The 21,746-nt window shown below is 38.2% G+C and overlaps 2 protein-coding genes across 2 annotated transcripts in view; one reads left to right on the top strand and one right to left on the bottom strand.

The window, feature by feature from the left end:
* GTF2F2 (general transcription factor IIF subunit 2) overlaps nt 1-21,746 on the bottom strand; it is an 87,495-nt gene that overhangs the window by 40,367 nt on the left and 25,382 nt on the right. Inside the window, exon 6 of the mRNA XM_056499279.1 lies at nt 9,566-9,647. Within this exon, the coding sequence (XP_056355254.1) occupies nt 9,566-9,647 (82 nt within the window). The remainder of the gene's footprint in view (nt 1-9,565; nt 9,648-21,746) is intronic.
* On the top strand, nt 18,769-20,666 carry KCTD4 (potassium channel tetramerization domain containing 4). The gene has a single exon (XM_056499367.1). It carries the CDS (start codon nt 18,944-18,946, stop codon nt 19,715-19,717), a length of 774 nt encoding a protein of 257 aa, XP_056355342.1. The 5' UTR covers nt 18,769-18,943; the 3' UTR covers nt 19,718-20,666.

The following is a 21,746-nucleotide window of genomic DNA, read 5'->3' on the forward strand; positions in this document are numbered from 1 at the left end:
GGCTTGAGATGTGTCAGAAACTTGGATGAAGATGAAAACATTTTAAAAATAATTTCCATTTGGTGGCTTTGGTATATTAATTACATTCTGTTGGAAACTTTAATTTCAAGTAGCAGCATACAATCTCTCTAAGTTTCACTACTTTATGCTATACCTTGCTTTCAGACTTGTGGCTTGCCAGCACCTCAAACAGGAGAAGCTGACAACTCTCAGGTGATGCACTATCCATTTTAACTTTGAGGTTGAACATTTCAGTCTTCTTGTGAGGCACTGGGAAAGCACAGGGCAGTCACCTGGAACACGGCACTCCAAGGCAAAAAAGATCTTTACAACTCCTGTGTGAGAGGCTTTCTGGGCTGTGAGCCCACGTTGCCAGCTCATGTCCAATTTTTCATCTACCAATATTCTCAAGTCCTTCTCTACCAGACTGCTCTACTAGCTTAGTGTTCAGTGCAAAATTTTCAGTGAAGTATCACAGATACCAAAATGACAGTGATTGAATCCCATGCAAATCTACTGACTGCAAACAAAGGAGGCAACAGTCTAGCAAAAATATAACAGACTTCAGGAACTGTGCAATTATTGATACAAGGTTCAGTTAAAAAATGTATTTCATTAAAAAGCACAAAGCAGCTTGCAAATTTCAAACTCAATGTAGACTTGAAAGGAAGGAAAACCTGCAGGACTTACACATCACTAGAACTGACTTTAAGTCATATATTCTGTGGATAAAATACCATTTCAAAGAGAAATCACCTCATTCTCTCACAGTCATGCCAGTCTTGCAATGGTAATTGAATTAAAATAGCAGCATATGTTTTTCTTAAGGCCATAAGCAGATATATCTATACTTAAATGAAGGCATGGAAAGAACAAAGAATTTGTGAGCCATTGTTTTTATATGAGATTGTTAAATTTGTGCATGCACATGAATGTACATAAGAAATATTCCAGACAGTGGACCTTTGTATGAATTTCTGCTTCTTTCAAGCTGTGGGAAGTAACAGTCTATAGAAGAACTTTTGTGAAATATATTACTGAAAATGATTTGCACTTGATTTTAAGTGTAAACAAGCTTCCTATGATTTTAAAGTTCCTTCACTGTATTTTCAGCTTAAGTATAATTTGCTGCCCTTTGATGCTGGCAATCCTATTTTTTCTATCCAGATGATTCAAGAGAAAAAAAAGTGAGTTTAAGAGGATTAGATAAGTGAATTTCAAAAAATTTTACATTATATCTCTTGCTTAAACCAAAAGAAAGTGATTTACTGTTCTTTTCCATTTTATGGCATTAATTTGAATTCAACTCCTAAGCCTTTTTAAAAGCATCCCAGACTCAAGCATTAGCAGGTGGCTGCACAATATCCTCTTTTAAAAAACATTTCAGGATTGTGCTTGAGTACTAAGTGATTGTTGCAGTGCTTCAGTATCTTGTATTAATATCTGAGGCATTTTGAGAATGAGAGTCTTCCAAAAAATGCAATGCTGTGATTAATTTCTAAAGCTGGCATCTTTTCCACCCACAGAGCCTTAGAGGAGCATAGGAGATACCTCCACTACTTTCCCCCCATGGAGTCCTATGGCACTCCAGGACTTAAGCTCCCACTGGAATTTTGCTGTGTTTTCAGGAATTAAATCACCCACTGATCCCAGGAAAACCCAGTCTGATAAGCACTGGAATCCTACAGACAGACATTCCTTCAAAAAAGAACCAGAAACAGAGGATAGACAGTTTGTCATCGATGAATTTCTTTGGACTTGCTGACATCCCAAGTAACAGGTGCTATTTGGAGGGACAAGTGCACCCTCCCACCTTTCAGTTACTCCATTGTTTCAGTTCCTTCCTTTCTTCAGTAGCTTCATCAATTTCAGAAATGTTTTGATAAGCCAGGAAATCAATACATCAACAACAGAACTTGCCACCTGATGATTCTAATCTTTGATTCTGCATCAGGTACTTTTAGTAGTCAATGATATCATGAATTTTTGGAGCTCCTTTGCAGCAGGGAACTGTTGGACGATGCCAGTCTACTGATCTGTTACAAACTCCAAATATCATCAGCAGTATGTGAACAAAATGGCTTAAAAATAGAAGCTGTGGTATGGTGCTGACATTCGACATATTGTGAAAATTTGAGCTTGTCAGGCTGGTAGTTGCCAAAGCAGTTTAGCAGAACCCAGAACACTAGCAGTACTCAACATGACTACAGCATTTGGAATGGTGGCCAGTAAGAGATCCATGAGCTTCAGTGAGCTGTACAACAGAGAAAGTGCTGACACTGATGAAGAAATGATCTTATTTATTTACATCAGTAACACCAAATCAGTCACGATAGTTAAAACTGAATGCTCAGATTTTCACCCACTATAATGTGGTTTTCATATTACAGATGGAAAAGAGGATGAAAAGGAATGTGCTACCCTGGGAAGAGGAAGGATGTTCTTACATACTAAACAAGTCCCTTACATTGAAATCTGGAAAGAATCTTAGCAGCAGAGACATCTTTGTAATTATTGCAGCCCGGGTAAACAGTAAGGTTAAAAGACCTCCAGCATTGTACAACACCAAGAACTCTGGTTTCAAAAGCAGGAATCAATACCACTGACATTAAGGTTTACCAGAATTATAAATATCCAGAATTTCTGGTGCTGAGCACTGGTACTGAGTGAAGCTTTTTTCCAGCCTCAAGAAGCTGGCTACGACTGAAGCCTGAACATACTCCAGGGTGACTATTTTTAGCCTCACTGCTTTCAGCAGATAGAAAGGAAATGGATGCTATTTTGCTAATTACCATAAAGGCAAGCTAGATATATTCTTAAATGCAATGTCTCTGTTTCATGAACTTTGTGTCAAAAAAAATCCCAGGACAATGAGAACTCTCCAATTAGAACTACTGATTTCCTTCCACAAGGTATAAGGAAAAATTCAAGTATTTGCCATAAACTCTTCATAAATATTGATCCCAAAGCATCTCTTTTTTTCTGAAAATGACCATGCTAAGCTTCTATCAACAACATATCTTTCTATAAAAGCACAGAACACATTCACTATGCTGTCTATTCAGAAGGTATTTTAGTTCCAGAGAAATGCAGAGGAATCTGGACACAAGCTTGGGCAGCCAATTCTAGGTGGTCCTGATTGAGCAGGGGTGTTTGGACCAGGTGACTTCCAGAGGTCCCTTCCCACCTCAACCATTCTGTGATTCTGTGACCTGGAAATGATGATATTTAAATAACAGAAAGAAGGCAAATTTCATGCCATGCTGTAAGGAAGCCATTTTAAAGCAAAACAAAAGCAGAATCATAAGTCAGCCATCAAAGCCTACTTTTTTTTAATTCTGTCTCCAGGTTTTACAAAAAAAAGGGAAACTGAGATCCAGTGATCAGATCAATGGTCTCTCCCAAAACTTAAGGAAGTATCAGTTTCTATAACCAATATAATTCATACACTACAAAGTGTATTAAAAAAAAAAGGAAGAAAGGAATGTCTTGTGCCTCTCCCCCCCACCCACAACACCCTCAGACTAGCCAGTATACACTTGGCTACTTGAAGCTGAAGACAACAACGGGGTAAAAAGAACATATTAATCTCCTGCATCCAGCTGCAGATTTAAGAGAAACACGATAAAATAACCTGCTGCATTACCAACAGTAGGCTATGCCTTTTATATTAGCATCATTATAATGGCTGGAAGCAGCAACTAAAATTACAACCTTTTTCATATCACTGAACAAAAAAGCATAGTAATATAAAAGACCTATTAAAATCCAGTCTCAGAACACCACTTGTAAGAACAACAAAAAACGACAAACAAAATGAAAGGGACAAGAGACAGTGAAAAGAGTCTAAGATCACAGACAAATAAATAGTAAACAAACAAAAGCAAGACTCCTGACCACTGCAACAGGGAATAACCAATTCTCTGTGCTTTTGAGCTCATCTCACTTAAGCCCTGTTTTTCTTACTTGCTTCTCTCCACTACTCTGTTAAAAAATGTGAAAAATGGATCAAGAATGGACACAGATACTGAAGTACTAGTGTGTCTGTTACAATTGCAGTCCAATTGTTCACAATTAGAGTGTTATTTGCTTGATTTGTTAAAAACTGGTGGGTGTCCAGGAGCACAAGAATAATATAAAATACATATCTTAACAGTACAGCTTAACCTATACAAACATGATTAATATTAATTTTCTACAAACTGCATATAACTCTTCCAGAAAAACTGTGATTAGAAATACTCTAGCATATGAAAAAAAAAATATATATATTTTTGTACTTGATGAGTAACTCAAAACATCCCAGGAATGTGTTTCTACACTATGCTGAATCTTACTTCAAGCCCGAGAAAGTGATCTTTGATACTTGAAAAATCAAGGTCACACTGACTGACAGGCAGATGCAATCTCAGTCTCAATCTCTCCCTGCATAAAAATGGCTTCTCACCTCAAACAAACCAGGCAGCATTTGTGCAGCACGTCAGCCTTTGTGGAAAATGCACAGATGTACGCATACATATGTATTTTGAAAAGGAATTCATAGCCAATTAAGCATATCTACAAGAATATATAGGAAGTAGCATGGTGGTCAAATGACTCATTTTCTTCTGCTAGCAGGAAATATTTGAGGGGGGGGAAGGAAAAATCCCAAAACAACCCCAACCAAAAAAAACCCCCAAACTCCTGGCATAATGCTCATTTTCTGCAATATACTGAACTGTCAGTCAGTCAATACTCTCTCAGTACTTTGGAAAAGGTGAGCAACTCATCTGCACTAATTTAATTTCACTTGCTTGACCTAGAACACCAAGCTTCAGGACTTCTAGAAGCCTCCATAATATGGTTGTAAAGAAATGTGACTTTTCAAATGTGGAACGTTTTACAACCCATTACTCCTACAAGTCTGTTATGCACATTTCTTCCAGCAGCTTTTTCTAAGGACTTTCATTATACTCTCTGTAGAAAAATCTTGTAAGAAAAAGTGAGAAGATACACAAAATTCTTGCAGCCTTGTTGCAAGCTGTAATACGGGCAATCACTATTTTCACTAATGACACATCAAGATGTATTTTTAAATTACTTAAGAGAGCTACAGGGATTACCAGCCTTGTTGCAGTGTTAAATGTTGGCTCTTCTAGGCTTTTGGTAATCCTAGCACTCCTTTTTCTTCACTTGGTGTACAATTTCAGTAATCTGGATTAGGTATAGTCAAACCAGAGTATTCCAAAAGCCATTGTGAAAGGTGACCAGCATTTCAGCATCACATTTGAGAATGAAACAAGGGCACTGAATCAATCCTTATTTGCCTGCCATCTTCCTCAGTTGCAGAAGTGCTAACAAACACTTCACACAATTCAACAACTGCTTGAGCTGCACTTCACATGTGCCTTCAAAACCTCCTGAGAACTGCAAGCCTGGCACCCAGCCACCCTAGTGCAGAGCACCTGAGCAGTCCTGAAGACCTTTCTGTAGCTACTCAACTTGGCAATGTCAGGCTGAACTGGAGCTTTGCAGAAGTTGCTCTCAGAGATTTTTTTTCTTCTTAACTTTACCTTAAAATGAAATGTGTAAGATCCTGATGTGTTCCAAATACTTTTGAAAATATTTTTTTTTTTTCTGTGAGGAAACAGAGAAGCAGAAATGGGAAAGGGGGACTGAGAAAGAAATGGGGAAGAAGAAAGTTTGCTATGATCAGAGAGATGAAGAGAATGGACATGAGGACCAGTGCAAGGATGAAAACAGGTAATGTGGAAGAAAGAATCTGAGATGCTTACAAGTGGCATGATGATATTTAAAATACAGAAGAAGGCAAATTTCATGCCATGCTGTAAGGAAGCCATTTTAAGGTAAAACAAAAGGAGAATCATAACTCAGCCAAGAAAGCCTACCTTTTTAATCCTGTCTCCAGGCATTTACAAAAAGAAGGAAACTGAGATCCAGTGATCAGATCAATGGTCTCTCCCAAAATTTAAGAAAGTATCGGTTTCCATAACCAATATCATTAATATGCTAGAAAGTGCATTATTAAAAAGAGAAGAAAGGAATGTCCTATACCTCTTTTTTTCCCACAGTGCACAACCCCAGGCCTACATTTTCCCTCTTTTGAGAATAGCAAAACCCCCTAGAAGTATCAAAATCTTATTCTCATCTCCTCTCAAGTCATCTGAAGCCTGAAGGGATCCTGAATGTCTGGGGAACTCCTCTCTTCCTGTGCCCCATGTTTCCCAGTGCAGAGAAGCTGCTTGGAAGATCTCTCTTTTTTGGGGGGCGGGGAGGGTCATTAATCCAAAGTGGTTAAACAGTGGGATCACGAAATTAAAATCTCTTAAGCCTCAGAAAGACAAAATTAAGGCACAGATAATGTATCTTCATGGTGGAAAATTGACTACAGTAAGAAAATAGTCTGGTTCATGTGGGGGTGGCTAGGGAGGATGTGGAGCTTGCCCAAGGCAGCCTGACAGAAGGGAAAGGCAAGAACCTATCTGGATGACACGGATGGTGGGGGCACAAGCCTGGTGCAAATAGAGTGTGTGCTGCACAGTGAGCCATGTGTGACCCCACCTGTGACATAGACACTGCTACCACAGTTCAAATGTGCCCCCACTGTCTGACAGGCTCCATGGGGCAAGAGGGAACTATTGCAGAGTAGTGTAGGCACAGTACTTTCTGTGACACTGCACAGCAAAGCTGTCTGCCGTTAGAAATGGTCTGCCTACCTTTTTCTCCATGTAGTCCAAATATTTTTAAATGGGATCATGAGATCCACTCCCACAAGACAGAAATCATGACAGGTGCTTGGAAACCACATAATATTTTCCAGCTAGCCTCAATAACTCTAAATGTAAAACCAATCATTAAAGTGAACGAAGAAATACACTGCTAATAAAAATTCTGTAGAAGTTCAATAACACTAAGCTTTACAGGTGCAGGATAGTGGGAGTTTCATGGTATTTGTCCCTCTTCTAGAACGTGAAGTGCAGAAAAATGGAAAAATTTTAAACAAATCTGCCAACAACAAAACTTGCAAAATCGAGTATCAGGTGAAGGTCATACAACCTCTGTTTTACCTTAGGGAGTCGTTATCCCTAGACACACATTTGTACCTTGTATTCAACATGTTGCGAACATCAGTCATCTTCATCCTTTCTGTAATCAAATCAGAAGCCGGGGGAAAAAACCCTCCTGACTACTACACCTGTTAACACTTTCACTCACATGTCACCAGTTTCTGTAGTTTCATCATCCATCCTTAAACCCACATGTCACACTTATCTCCCACTGAACTGCTGGCAAGCCCATCATGACTCCATCACTTCATCCTCACACTGAAACTCTACAGAGCAGCAAGGAAACCAACGCCACACCACGCATCCCTCAGCTGATCTCCTTGACCCAGATGCAGATGGCAAAATAGACAGGATCCATATCTGTATTTAATACCAGGAAGTATAGAATCCTTTTTGGTTACTGCCAGCTCTCAGAAAAAAGTGATTACAGATTTTGAGAATGCGCAGCTTCCTTTTCTAAATCTTAAATGTTTCAAGCAACTGCATTTACCTTTTAATTTTATTTCCTTCTCAACTCAACTTAGTATTATAGCACTCAAAGCCTACACAATAGACTCACTGTTTTTTCAATATAATAAATTCCACCTTTGAGGAGTCTCTCTCATATAAAGCACAAGAGTAAACAGAAAAATGAACAAAATGGTTTAATATAACACAGCTCTATAATGTATGTGTTTTATCTTTAATACTGTCACCTTTTTTATGTACAGACTGTAGCATGTTGAGGGTGGGAGAGCATAAAGGGAGTGAAAAGTTAGATCCTACTACACAAATACCAGATACAGTATTTGGATATAAACCAACTCCTTCTGAGGCTGTGACTGCTAGAAGTGTTAAATCTCATGCTGATTCTCAACAGAACAGACGAACAGACTCTTTTTTTTAACTTCTTGGTAGAAGGCAAAAAATCTTTAGCAACATGTAAAGTTAGAAAGTAGGAACACACAGCCTGACAATTTTTCTAGAGGAAGGAAAAAACAACACTACCATTGTTTTCACCTGTCAGTGTTTTCAGAGACAAAATCTGCTTTTGTGTTTGTACTTCTGTTGCTCCTGTAGGAGTAGAACATGACAAAATTGAAGATGAGGAGGGATTGCATCCATGTCTGTGTGACAGAAAGTAGAATGCTGAAAAATTCAAAGTTTGGGTAGTACTTAATTAAAGCTATCAGTTCTGTTTCTATCTCCTTCTGTGGCCTTACCAGAAGATTCTTATCTGATCAACTATGTACAAAATGCAAAAAAACACTTGGATCAGGAAACCTGTGCTTACAACAATTATGAAGCAAATACATCTTACATTCTATATTCATGTATATTTAAAATTGCCAGATTGAAATGAGTCCTTTTCTATAACATTACATTTGTCTCGTACTCCATTTCCTACTGATGACAAAAACCATGACAGCAATCACAGAACTCCATCTGAAATGAAGTAGTTCACTGTACAGGAACAAACTTATGGTATTAATTTGCCAACAGCTAGAACATAAAATGTCAAAACTGCATGAATTCAGTAAGGAAATACTGGAGCAATTTAGATGACAGAGAAAGTTAATAAAATACAAGATACTGAAAATGTATATGATACATAGGAATTAGAGCAGGCACTGGGGAAAACCATCACTTTGCATGTTCTGTGCTCCTTTTGACAATTCTAAAACCAGTCAGATGATTTTCTTCCTGAAATTTCATGCTTTAAATTTCTCTAGTTACAACAAACTCACAGCATAGAAGGGTGATTTAATGAAAACCTACATGCCTAAAGTATATAAAGATGCACTTCACACAAGGCACAATTCAATCCCAAATCTGATTACTAGAGAACATCATTGATCAAGTTAATTACCCATAAGATATATGAATCACATGGTAAATTCTAGAGGTATTCGCTTAAATTTTCAGAAGTCGCTAAATGATCCTGTTAAATGCGTATGTTGTGGTTTCCATGCCACCTCTGATATTTTCAGTCACCACCTTTTCTAAGAAGCAGGCCAGTTTAGGTCCACCACTTCCCCAGAAACTCCTTCCTATTTGGAAATTTTAAATGTCTCTTCAGAGATCCTTTTTCTCTGGCATGGCACAGTGTAAAGCAGAATTAAATTTGGGTGATCTACAGAAACCCATTCAAGAAAACACTCAAGATATGTGTCCTGTGCAGACCAATGTAATCCCTCAAGTCCTCAGGAACTTCAGCTTCAATCACATTTGAACACAGTCATATGCTCAGATATGAAAAGGTACATGTGCTCTAGTAAGAGATTTGCATATGATGGGATGCAGAAATCTGCATCATTCCACCAGACAAAACCAGAGGGAGATACAACTCCCACAGCAGCCTTCATTCCCTCCCTATAGTAAATCCACTTTGAAAACAAGATCCATGTAAATCTGGTGTTTAAGACCATGATAATATTGAAATCACTCTTCCCTTGTAAGGCAATAATAAAAGCACCAAAGTCAGATATCACATATCATTTGTCATGAAGGACTCCTACCTTTTCAACTTCATATAATTTTCACTAGCTGCAGGTCTGCATTCAGCACGTTGCACCACTATTCCTTCCAAGGCAAGTTTATCTAGAATGAAAACAAAACAAAGTAAAACTGGACATTAAAATAAGATCCACCAGGATGGTCAACATTTGAATTATTTTTCACTAATTAAGAATTTACTAAATATAACATAATTTTAAGTTCTCAAATCAAGTTCTAAAATCTCTGCTATTTGGAAACCAAAAAAAGAAGCAGGAATAATGTCTTTGTATAGCTGGTATACCCTAGACTTCCTTCTTTTGCCTTCAGATGTTTTACATACTAAAAGTGAATCATAGAGATCAAATTTTAAATAAGAGATTGCAACTCCTTTCCCTAGATGTTGCACTCAGATTATTATCTAGGAACTGCTTTCTGTAAATGGGCAATTAATACAATCAATGACAATGGAAAAAGTAATCTACAAAGAGAACCCGATAATCCGAGTATCCAAAATTAGTGCAAGATAAAAGCTAATTTTATTCTCGGGAAAAGAGTACCACATTTTCCTCTTGTTACATTTTTTTTTTAAAAAGTATACTAAAGGAACACAATGCAAAAAAGTAATAATGCAACATATGGTAACAGTCAGGGAAGAGAAGTAAAAGCTTTGGTTAGTAATCTAGGACATCACATACATGTATTTAGGTAGAACTCCTCTCTCTACATTTACCTCTGTGATGCAGTCACTTTGTTACCTTACATGACCACCTTTTGCCTAAAGCTATGATGACTAACAGAGCAGTACCAGCCTACACTATAAAGGTAGGTAAACCCAAAAACTAAAAGCAACTTGATGCAGAAATGAAGAGAGAAGTGATGGTGGGCAAAATTCTTCACTTCTACTACGATGTTCTAGTGCATAATGTGTAGATGTGGGAAGAGCTGCTGTCAATTTATCCATCTCTCTTGGGCATAGCCAGTGCAGTACGTGTTAAACAAACACCTTTGGAACAGCCTTGCATTACAAGAAAGGATGAATTTTAATGGCTTGATTAATTCTCAGTATTAAAATGTCCTTCCAAAGGCACTACACTGTCACTGTCACCTTCTGTTGGCAATGTCACAGAAGATGACAGAAATGCTTAGAAATACTGATGCCCAAGTAACCCAAGGCACTGTGACACTACTGGGTTTTCTATCACCTTATAGACTGAAATATTACTACATCTGCACATCTAAATCTGCTCTCCCTGAATAATGCCAGAAGCAATAACTTAGACATCATGTATTTAAAAATTATTTAATCTAAAATTTCTTGGATTGATTCAAACTAAGTCTTTGAAAGCAGTAAGAATGCCATATTTTTTTCAGATAGGTTTGAATGAAACAGAGAAAACTTGTTTTAAAACACTTGTGATTTTGTGGATTCCAAGGTTAATAGTCAGAAGAAAATTGAAAAATGTGACTGACTTCCTATGTATCCTGAACAGAAAAACTTCATGGTCTTTCTTCTTCACAGAACCTAGTAACTTATTTGTGGCTTAAGTGGTACTCATATTGCTGCTTAATTTCTAATAAGAATTTGGATTCAGCTTCTAGCAGTTGGTTCTTCTTATGACTTTCTATACTATGGTAAAGAGCCTTTCAGTACCTTTCTCCCTTTGGAAGTACTTCTAAATTGTAATCAAGTTGCTTCTCAATCATCTTTTCAATAAATGAACCAATTTAAGCTCATGCATTATCTCATTACAAGACATTTTTGCCATACTTAAATCAGTCCAGGGTTTATTACTTGCATCTTTTTCAATCTCAAAATGATGTTTTAAGATTACAGAGACCAGAAACCAGACATAATACTATCATACTGATTTTATGAAAACCATACATGGAGGTAAAATAACAGATTCAGGAGCTTGAATTTCTCTTCCCTCACTTAAGACATCTGAAGGTTATTCAACAGAATCTATGAATGCAGCTGAGAGAGTGAGGAAGGGAGACCATCAGGAAAAAAATGGTCCCATCTCTTTTAGAATTCAATTATTTTCTGGTGTTTTTTTGTTATAGGGTTTATTTTGGAGGAGAGAGCACACGGTGTGTATGTTCCACAACTGCTTCATGCTAAAACTGTGTTAAGATCCATTTGTCTCTAAAAACCAAGTTCTGGAGGCTTTTTGGAGTTGACTGGCTATTATATTACTAATACAACTATTTTGAGTATTTCTAAGCCTCACATTTTTACCTACCTAGGTGTATAATTGTCTTTGGCTTGGTGAAAATGCATTGTCTTTAAAACAGATTCTGTGAATTAAGCAGTCCCAGTCACAGTCCTGTCATAGTTATTCACTGTTTGACTAGCACTTGTGCCAATCACGACACATTTTATAAGCAGTGATTTCCACTTACCACTGTCCTTCTTGCTAATTGTGGAGGAAGCCCTTCAAACTGCAACTCAACTGGCTTCCTACTGATTCCTTTCTGGTAACTGTCAGCTAGTTTTTAATCTTGTTCTGTGCTTGGTTTTTTGTTTCTTTTTAGATATAAATCAGAATGTCACAAGGATCTAGACTATGCGCAATAGGAAATGTTGCAGGCTGCAAATGTGCTGTTACTTCAAACTCACAATCTTCAAAATAAACAAAATCAGGTTTGTTTGACCAGAAAAGCTTTACATGAAGCCATGTTTGCTAGCATTCATTATATTTCCAATCTTATCATATCTCTTGCACTCCATAATAATTTTTCTTCTATGGTATAGGTTTCAAGGCTAGCTAACCTATATTCATGTGGATCATCTAACCCAGCTGCCTGAGCAGTGACACATCACTATCAATCTCCCTGCACTTTGCACAATTTTCAAATTATTTTTAAGTTTTGAGGATCAGGATTAATAAAGCAGAGTTCCCACCCACCAACTATTTAGGAAATTAACATGCCAATTAAGCATATTTATCCTTAATATTACCACAGAATGACATAACGGTTTGGGTTAGAAAGGACCTTAAAAATCAATCCATTCCAACCCCCCTGTCATGGTCAGGAACACCTTCCACTAGATCAGGTTGCTCAAAGGCCCACCCAGCCTGGCCTTTAACACCGTCAGGGTTAGGGAATCTACAACTTCTCTTGCATCTTATCTCTGATGTCTTGGCTAATACCCTCTTCTAATTACCACTGATTCAGATTTGACTTTTGCAGTCAAATCCAGACAAAATGTTCCAATCACTTCATGTACAAGACTGTGCATGGTCTCCCAAACACCACATTGCAGCTAAACTTGTCTGCTGTCTAAGAATATCCATTGTCCAAAAACCAAGGCTTATGTCCCACTTAACCTGGACACTCTTAGGGATTTTAAGACAACTTTAGAGTCTAGCAGAATACACAAAGATCAAAGATACATGCAAACCTCTGGATGCAAGACTAGTTTTTATTCACTTTGCAGCCTGATTAGACTTCATTCACCAAACTCAAATTCAGACATGAGTCTGTCTTCAACTGCTACAGAGTTCAACTGCAATGAAAAGATATCCGAAATGCTACACATCTGCCTTGATATTCCCATAGTTTCCATGGCAGAAACTTTTAAGCCAATGTTAATAAACAGGCAGGAGAGAAATTTACTGGAATTGCGCAGTAGATGATCTGATTTGGGTTGGATTGTTGTAGGTTTTAGAGAGATGGACTGGCTTGGAGATTTTAATGTATTAATCTTCTAGTCTGACTGCACTCAGCTTTGATTTCTAGCCACTGTCTTGATGCACCATTGACTGCTAAGCTGAAGAGCCTGCTAGGAAAGCATTTCTGCCCATCCAAGCACTTATGTAGTCTCCACTTTTATCAAGCCTAATAAAAATCAATCATGTTTTCTTAAACCTTCCATTATGCCAATTCTTCAGCTTCTTAATTGTTCTTATTGGCCTGAGAAAGTCCAGTTCATGTATGTCTCTCCTGAGATACTGTCTCACAGACAGACTTGACAGCACGTGGGTCAGGTTCTGGAGCTTACCAACCCCCCTGCCTTGTGAGCAGTGCCAAGGAAAAAACGAAGACCACACTCAGGATGCATGGCTCCCAGGCAGCAGGAAAAAGGAGATGAAAATGCAGTAAGGACAGGCTGTGGGCACATGTACCCCCAGCTCCTCAGCTGTTAGAAGATGAGCTGATGCTTCCCAGCTGTCACGGTTTAACCCCAGCCAGCAGCCAAGCCCCACACAGCCACCCACTGTCCCACCAGCAGGATCTGGGAAAGAATCAGAAGGGTAAAAGCTGGAAAACTCATAGGCTGGGATAAAGACAGGGCCATACCACATACAACAGTTACTTGGGAAGACAAATGCCATCACACCAAATGTCCCCCCTTTTCCTCCTCCTTCCCCCACTTAATATACTAAGCATGATGCCACAAGCTCTGGAACATTTGGTCAGCTTGGGTCACCTGTCTTGGCTGTGTTTCCTCCCAGCCTCTCATGCACCCCTAACTTCCTCACCAGTGTGTCAGTACAAAAAGCAGAAAAGGCCTTGGCTCTGTGTAATCCCTGCTCAGGAATAACAAAAACATCCCTATACTATCAACCCTGTGTTCAGAACAAATCCAAAACACAGCCCCATGCCAGCCACTATGAAGAAAGTTAACTCTACTCCAGCCAAAATCAGCACACCAGCATTCAAGTCAGAAGCTCTGGTAAGCTCACACTGCTCACTCAAACCACTGTGCAGCTTCCCAGGCTTTTGCATGTGTTGGCTGGACAAGGAACAGCCCCTTCCTTCACTAGACCTCAGCTCTGCTCTTACTGATCAAAGGTATTTTGTAGCACCTCTCACCTCAAAGCTGGTGACCTGAGACCATCCTTCCCTGTTAGCTATGCAACTAAGGAACAGGATTTCCAGATCTTCACTTGGTATTCCCTTATTTAGGCATTCAGTGATACATTCTATGTTTGTTTTACTGACAGCACAGAACAATGACCTCATGCTCAGCTGTCAGTGATGTATTATACATAGATTAGAGCCTCTGCCCTAACTCTCCTGCAAATATAAGTACTGCAAGCTCTGTCTACAGTGTATCCCTGGGCACATAAACTTTGTATTTGGTAATAATAAAATGTTACCCTAACCAGCTATCCAAATGAGTGTAGTCTCATGCGTATCATCTGGAAAACCATCAGCAACTACCTCCTTGATCACTCACTAGAAAAAAATTCGACCAAGAACCAAATCACAGCAACATCTGAGCGACAATTTTCTGCTTAGCATTTGCCAGTTTGAAGCCTGAAGGTTAAGTTCTGTATATGATAAGGAAACTAAAATGACAAATGCAACATACTGAAGGATTTAACAGAAAAAAGCATCACCTGCTTTGCTGAACAGATTCTAATTTTAAAAAAAGGGCAAAAAAAACTGGCACCACCCATTTTCTCTACACCCACATTGATTAGTATTATATCACTCTCTCATAATTAACTGATTGATTTCCAAGTTAGATATTTTATTGTTTTTCATACAGTACCTTTTCATATTTAAATATCTGTCTCATCCAAATAATCTTTCAGATATTGGCACAGCATTTGCTTTTCCAGTCTTGTAGAATTGCAGTGCTAAAAAATTATTAAAAATATCAACAGCAACTTTGACAGTTTCTTAGACAGCCCTTTAGAAACTCTTGAATGCAAATTGTCCAGACTTGCTGGTTTGAAAATCTTTAATTTTAATTACTATGTAGAGATTGTCTTCAATAGCTGTTAATCAAATACCTGGAGATATTGCTGAAATTAGAATTTCTATGCCACCAACACTGTGAGATAGGAGCTACTAAATGGTCTAATTGTCCAACAGCCTGGACAATTTTCTGTGTTATGACAATAAATGACTAGCAAACTGCCTCAATAACCCTAACAGATTGTATTAGCATGGCTTCCTAATACACTTCTAAATTTCTCTCCCTTTTATTAGCTGAGAATTTTCCTTATATTCTTTTGTACTTCAATAAAAAAAATATCTGGTTTCTGTAACCCAGGTTACTTTTACTGACAGCAGACTGTCGGTAAAGCTGATGTTCTTTAGATAGGCAAGTAAGCTGAACCACTTGTAAAGCACCAACTTTTCCATGGTGTGATTTGGTTCTGAATCCTCAGCTCTATGGCATGCTCAAGCTTACAGACCAGGAGGTTCAGAAGATGGTGGAGGTTGAGTGGGAGTGAGGTTGTTGACCAAAAGGAAACATGTAGGGCAGAAGGAAGGGCAGATGCATAGTTCCCTCCTCCTAGGTTTTGTTTTTCTGTGTAGCTGCTAGACACTACAACTGAATTTTCACTGTCTCCAGGACAGCTGAGTGAGAACCTGGAAATCTCTGTGGATTGCCCTTCTGGCACAACCCAAAGTGTGAGTAACTTGGGAAGGGAGTACTAGTACTACAGCCACTCTCTTAAGTGTGTAGAAGGGTGCTCAGTGTATTTTCTGACTTAATCTGAAAACCAAACAATATCTTTTCAATTGCTGGATTCCAGAACTATTCCCTACTTCAACAGCCATCCCAGCATACAGGTGACACTAACAATTTGTGAGGCAGCAGTCACTCCAGGGTTGCTACCCCACGGGACACTTCAGCTGGATAGGGCAGAAACAGTTCACAACAACAGGGGAAAGCACCCAGCAGCAAATTACTCTGTTTCAATCCAAGTGGGAAGCAAGAAGATCTGGGATGCACTCATCACATCTCAGCTATCACACACTGGCACACAACACACAACTCAGAGAACAAAAACGGTCAAAGTCTCCAACTTGATTGCAAGAAATACTTCCACATCTTTGCCAAAATGAACTTTTGGATGATCTATCAGTGCATGGACAAAAGGAGAGAAAAAAGGAAATCCAGCATAGCTACACCTTCACAAAACAGTAAATTATACTAAATTGCCCCACTAAAATTACATGCACTACAATACCATATGTATCACAAGTGCCCAGGAGGAATGAGGGCTTTTTGGGTAAGTCTTGTAGTATGGCACAGAAAGTGGAAAACTTTCGCTGAGAAACACCAAGCTTTAATTTTATGTTACAGATGACTGTCAGCTGCAGTGAAATAAAGTGAAAATTTTACAGCAGCTCTAAATTTTTCAAGTCTCAAAGGTTTAAGTGTAAATATTCATGAACTCCACAGAGTATATTTTCCACACCAAATCCATTTTGAATATTTTATCATACAAACCACTAAAATGATTTTGCATGATCTTTCAAAGATTACTTACTTGTTCACAAATGTGGAAAATATCAACTGCAAGTGTTAGAACATTCAGAAGATGATGAAAAGAGAACACACACTGTTCTATAAACTCTAGCTATTAAAATGCAGACAGCTTAACTGGACATGGAAAATTTCTTACCTTTTACAAATCCCTTCTCTCTTTGGAAATCCCTATTCACTTGTACCAGGATGCTTCTAGCTCAGCTTCAAAATATTTCAAGCTCACTATGTGAGGTGAAAGCACAACCAATCATTCTCTTAATGCTTAACAGATAATAAGATGGTTCAATATTTTAGCTATGCACAATCTAAGCACATTAAGTGAATTTTCCATCATTTGACAATAAAATAAATTTGAATGGATGTCTCCTGTAATGAAAAAAAACCTTACATGAAACTAATTGGCTTTTTCATTTTCTCAATTACCAATTCAGTAACTTGAAAAACTTAATAATTAGTGAAAGAAGTTAATCTTGAAAAAAAGTCCAAATGTTTAAAAATTAGATTAAAATCTCTGATTGAAATCTCTTTGACTAAAGTTATGTTAAACATATCCATGGCATCAGGGAGTTAAAAATAAAATCATTACTAATTCCTGGTAAATCACACCTAATTAATAATACCTGCCTAATATATCGCATATGGCAGCAGAAAAATTTAGCATATCAGTGCTAGGGATAGGACACCCTGGCAAGGAGAAGAGTGAGAGAAAAACATTTATTTTCACTAGAGTCAGTTACCAAATAATAAAATATTATAGTGATTACTCTGTGGTATAAATAAACAACCTTACAGACAGTGGGAGCAGTAGGAATAAGACACTTAGAAATAGAGCAGAAGAATTTACAGAAATATAATCTGCCTTTCCACTGCTGGTCAGACAAAGCAGGACACATCTACCTGAAAAATGAAAAATACATCTTGAAAAAGATGGAACCTCCTTCTCACCAGGTCTAACTCAAGGAAAGCCTTTGCTCCCATCCATGCTGGGGAATGCATGCAGTGGCTCCCACCTGCCCGCTCCCCAAGGAAACGCCCATAGAGATGTGTGGAGAGCTTTTCCTTTCCTGCTCCAAACTGCAAATATTTAAAGGGGAAATCCTTTTCTATGAGGCAATTGGGAGGCTCAAAGTACAGGAGAGAAGATGGGCATTTGATTCCAGTGTGCTGTGCTGATGCTTCTGCCTCCCTGTACCCCAGTGTTGCTAAGCTATGGTGTTACGTGATGTTCAAAGCTATCTGTAGGCACACAAGCCCTCTGTTCCACAGGGCAGCTGAGTTTTCCTATAGAGAAAGAACAAACTGATACTAGACAGTCTTGGTGACCTAAAAACCATCATCAATATAAATGCTAAATCCTTCCTGTAAAACTGTTTTTGTCTATGGCACACAGGAAGGCAAAAAGCAAAACCTAATCAGGCTGCTGTTCTTGTGGCGGTGAGGATAGTCCCTTTGACTGCAAATAAAAGCTCTTGCCACAAACTTAAAACAGTCAGACCAATAAGTCCTTAGCACCACTTCCAGGGTATCTTCTGTGGAAACATCTTACTGCTGCACATGTGCCCGATAAATGAGTGACATGCATGTGCACACATTCCACAGATGACACCCCCCTTTTACACACAGGAACACCTTTTGTTTCTGTGTTATCCTGCTGTATGCATCAGGTACTGTAATCAGTACTAAAAAACAATGTGAAAAAACAGGCTTTGTGAAAATAAAAATACTTGAAATAAAAATGAAGCTATTTAACACCATAAGCACAAAATATGATTTGTAGCTGACACTGCAAATAGATCTTCAAGTATTAAAAATAAGTTGTCATTTAGTATAGCAGTAAGCATTTCTGTGCAGAAACCCCTAAGCTATGCAAACTACTTAGACTTAAAGGAAAGAAATGAACAGTTATCATACGCTTCTTCCCTCACACAGTTAAATGCAAATTCTCTCTTACAGTCATATTCCTGCTATCTCCCTGCACACACAGCTGATACGCCACCTACTGCAAACCCAAGCTGACAGTCGGAGCAATGCGAGCAGCATTTCCATTCCAACACCGAGCTGGAGCTGAATAAAGGTGCTTTTTAATAAGAAACATCTTCCTTGCAAGCTGACAAGAGGAAAGCAGGATAGCTGTATTGTTGTCCTAGCTTCAATAATGGAGAGAAAAGCAAGCAGGAGAGAAAACGAATGCGAAGAAAAAAACAGCAACTCTGAAAGCTCCGAGCTAGACAAGGACTATAAAACGTCTCTGATTACTCTGAATGTCGGTGGTTACCTATATATCACACAAAAACAGACACTAACCAAGTATCCAGATTCTTTTCTGGAGGGGATCATAAATGGAAGAATAATGTGCCCATATGATGCAGATGGTCATTACTTCATAGACAGAGATGGACTCCTTTTCAGACACATCCTCAACTTCCTACGGAATGGAGAACTTCTTCTACCAGAGGGATTTCGAGAAAATCAACTTTTGGCACAAGAAGCTGAATTTTTCCAGCTTAAGGTACTCTCAGAGGCAGTGAAATCAAGGTGGGAGAAGGAACAGCTAGCATCTCGAGAGACTACTTTCCTGGAAATAACTGACAGCCACGACCGTTCACAAGGACTTAGAATCTTTTGTAATGCTCCTGAATTCATTGCAAAAATAAAATCCAGAATTGTACTGGTGTCCAAAAGCAGGCTGGACGGATTTCCAGAGGAGTTTTCAGTATCTTCAAACATTATTCAATTCAAGTACTTCATAAAGTCTGAAAACGGTACACGATTGGTACTGAAGGAGGACAACACCTTTGTCTGCACCCTGGAAACTCTTAAATTTGAGGCTATAATGACAGCTTTAAAATGTGGATTTAGACTGCTGACCAGTCTGGACTGTTCAAGAGGGTCGATTGTTCACAGTGATGCACTGCATTTTATCAAGTAATCACAAAGGCAAAGGAAACGAGCACGCAGCCAGTAAACCTCCTTGAGCTGCAGCCTCCTGGCATCACAAATAATGCATCTAACTAGCCCTGTACCACAGAGCTCAGCTGCTAATCAACTGATGTGAGCTAATGGTATGTAAATCTCATAATGACATCTCTGGCTTACTTAAGCTGAATGAAAATTTTATGCCTGAATTTAACAAGAATTATCTGCTAACATTGTAAACACAGATGGAATGCTTTATGCTCTTTGTAATATGTTTTCTCAATGCTGTCTTTCAACCAGAGAGTCTAGCTGAATTTTTGTGTACCTGTGTGATGAATGTGCATATACCTAACTGCTCTGCTGTACAGCAGTGGGAGTATTTTCATATAACAAGCAGGCTTAAAGTATGTTTTGCTTATAACAAATTCAGAATGGATTTTAACCGGAATAAATGATTTTTGACTGTTCATTAGTGTTTATGGTAATCTATTGTACTGAATTTGCAAAAAACAGGATTGCAAAAGAGTTTAAAATAGCTAACTTAATTTTTAAGTTAAGTGGTTTCTCAACTAACTTAATCCTAAATTTATACCATACTGCTACACTAACAGCAATTGCCAGAAACACGTAAACCAACAAAATAATGCTGGAGGGGATTAATTTTATTACAGGAATTGGGTCCAATCTGCAGAGTATTAAATTTTCTAATCATACATACATATCAAATAGCTAACAAAAGTATGACATTAAGTTTAGCATAACAAGTTTCCAGTAATGGTATCCTACAATGCCACAGTCAGTATTTCTAGCAATCATTTGTGCTCATAAGGACAGGCAGTGAACAGAGCCCTTGCTTTGCACAGTGACTTAGTAAATGCAATGAGTACTATCAGTTCTGAAGAGACCACCTGCTGGCATTAAAGACTATTCACTCTAAGTAATGGAATAAATACCTTCATTCTCCTCATCTTCACTATTCATCAAATCTTAATTTATATTTAAACAAAGTTTTAATAGTTTCTATACAACAACTGTAACTAATTTAAACACAAGTATTACAAACCAGTCACTTCACAGAAGCAAACCGAAAAATCAGCACAAAAGGCAAGAAGCAGAAGCTTTGTCATTGAAACCAATCATCATTCAGAGCTCATATGAACCCAAAATTCAAGTAAGATTGTTATGAAGAAAGAAAAAAAAACAACTAAGTAGTTCTCCCAAAACATCGATTTTGTACAGGAAAAAAATAATGTCAACAAAAGGCAGTACAATCTACACTACAAGTGACAACCAAGGAAAACAGCTAACACATGACAGGCTGAGAACAGTTGTGGCTTGGATTTTAGGGGGAACAAATCAATCCTTAGTAGCAAGGGCTAAGAATACAAATTCAAGGTCCACTTATCCCTCAACATTAAACTCTTTTTCATTTTTAACATACAACAGGTGTTGCTAGCTAGGTCTCTTGCTAGAGATGAATTAATACAGCAATGCTGCATTTCCAGACCTGGCAGCAGCAGTGAGTGAAACATACTCCAATGTGATTTTATCAAACAGGGGAATTCAACCTCTCCAGAATACTCCATCAGAATGAATCCACTGTCTAAAAATGATAAAGTTTTCTATCTAGTCCTCATGTTACAGACCTACAGTTCATAAAAAATGTGGTTCTATAAAAGATATGGTTCTAAGTGGAACTTTTCCAGACTCTAATATTTAAAAATCATATCACTTTACATTTCAGTCATACAAGAACTGTCCATGTATCCCAAAACTTCTCTGAATTTGTCCAAATGCATTAATTATACACACACAAAAGATACACAGTAAAATACTATTGTTTACATATGCCACCAGCATGTGTCATCTTCTCTCCTCCCCCCTCCAAGCTATTTTCAAATTGATGTATTAAACAATTCCTCATCAGCCACTAATCTTGTGCTTATAAGAACCTGGAGGACTTCTGTGAAAAGCAAATGTGAAAGTTTCCCTAAAAGAAATACAAAATCCTGTTGATCTTCAAGGACAAGAACTAGAAACAC

Source organism: Oenanthe melanoleuca, chromosome 1, assembly GCF_029582105.1.
Source record: "Oenanthe melanoleuca isolate GR-GAL-2019-014 chromosome 1, OMel1.0, whole genome shotgun sequence".
Classification (NCBI taxonomy): Eukaryota; Metazoa; Chordata; class Aves; order Passeriformes; family Muscicapidae; genus Oenanthe; species Oenanthe melanoleuca.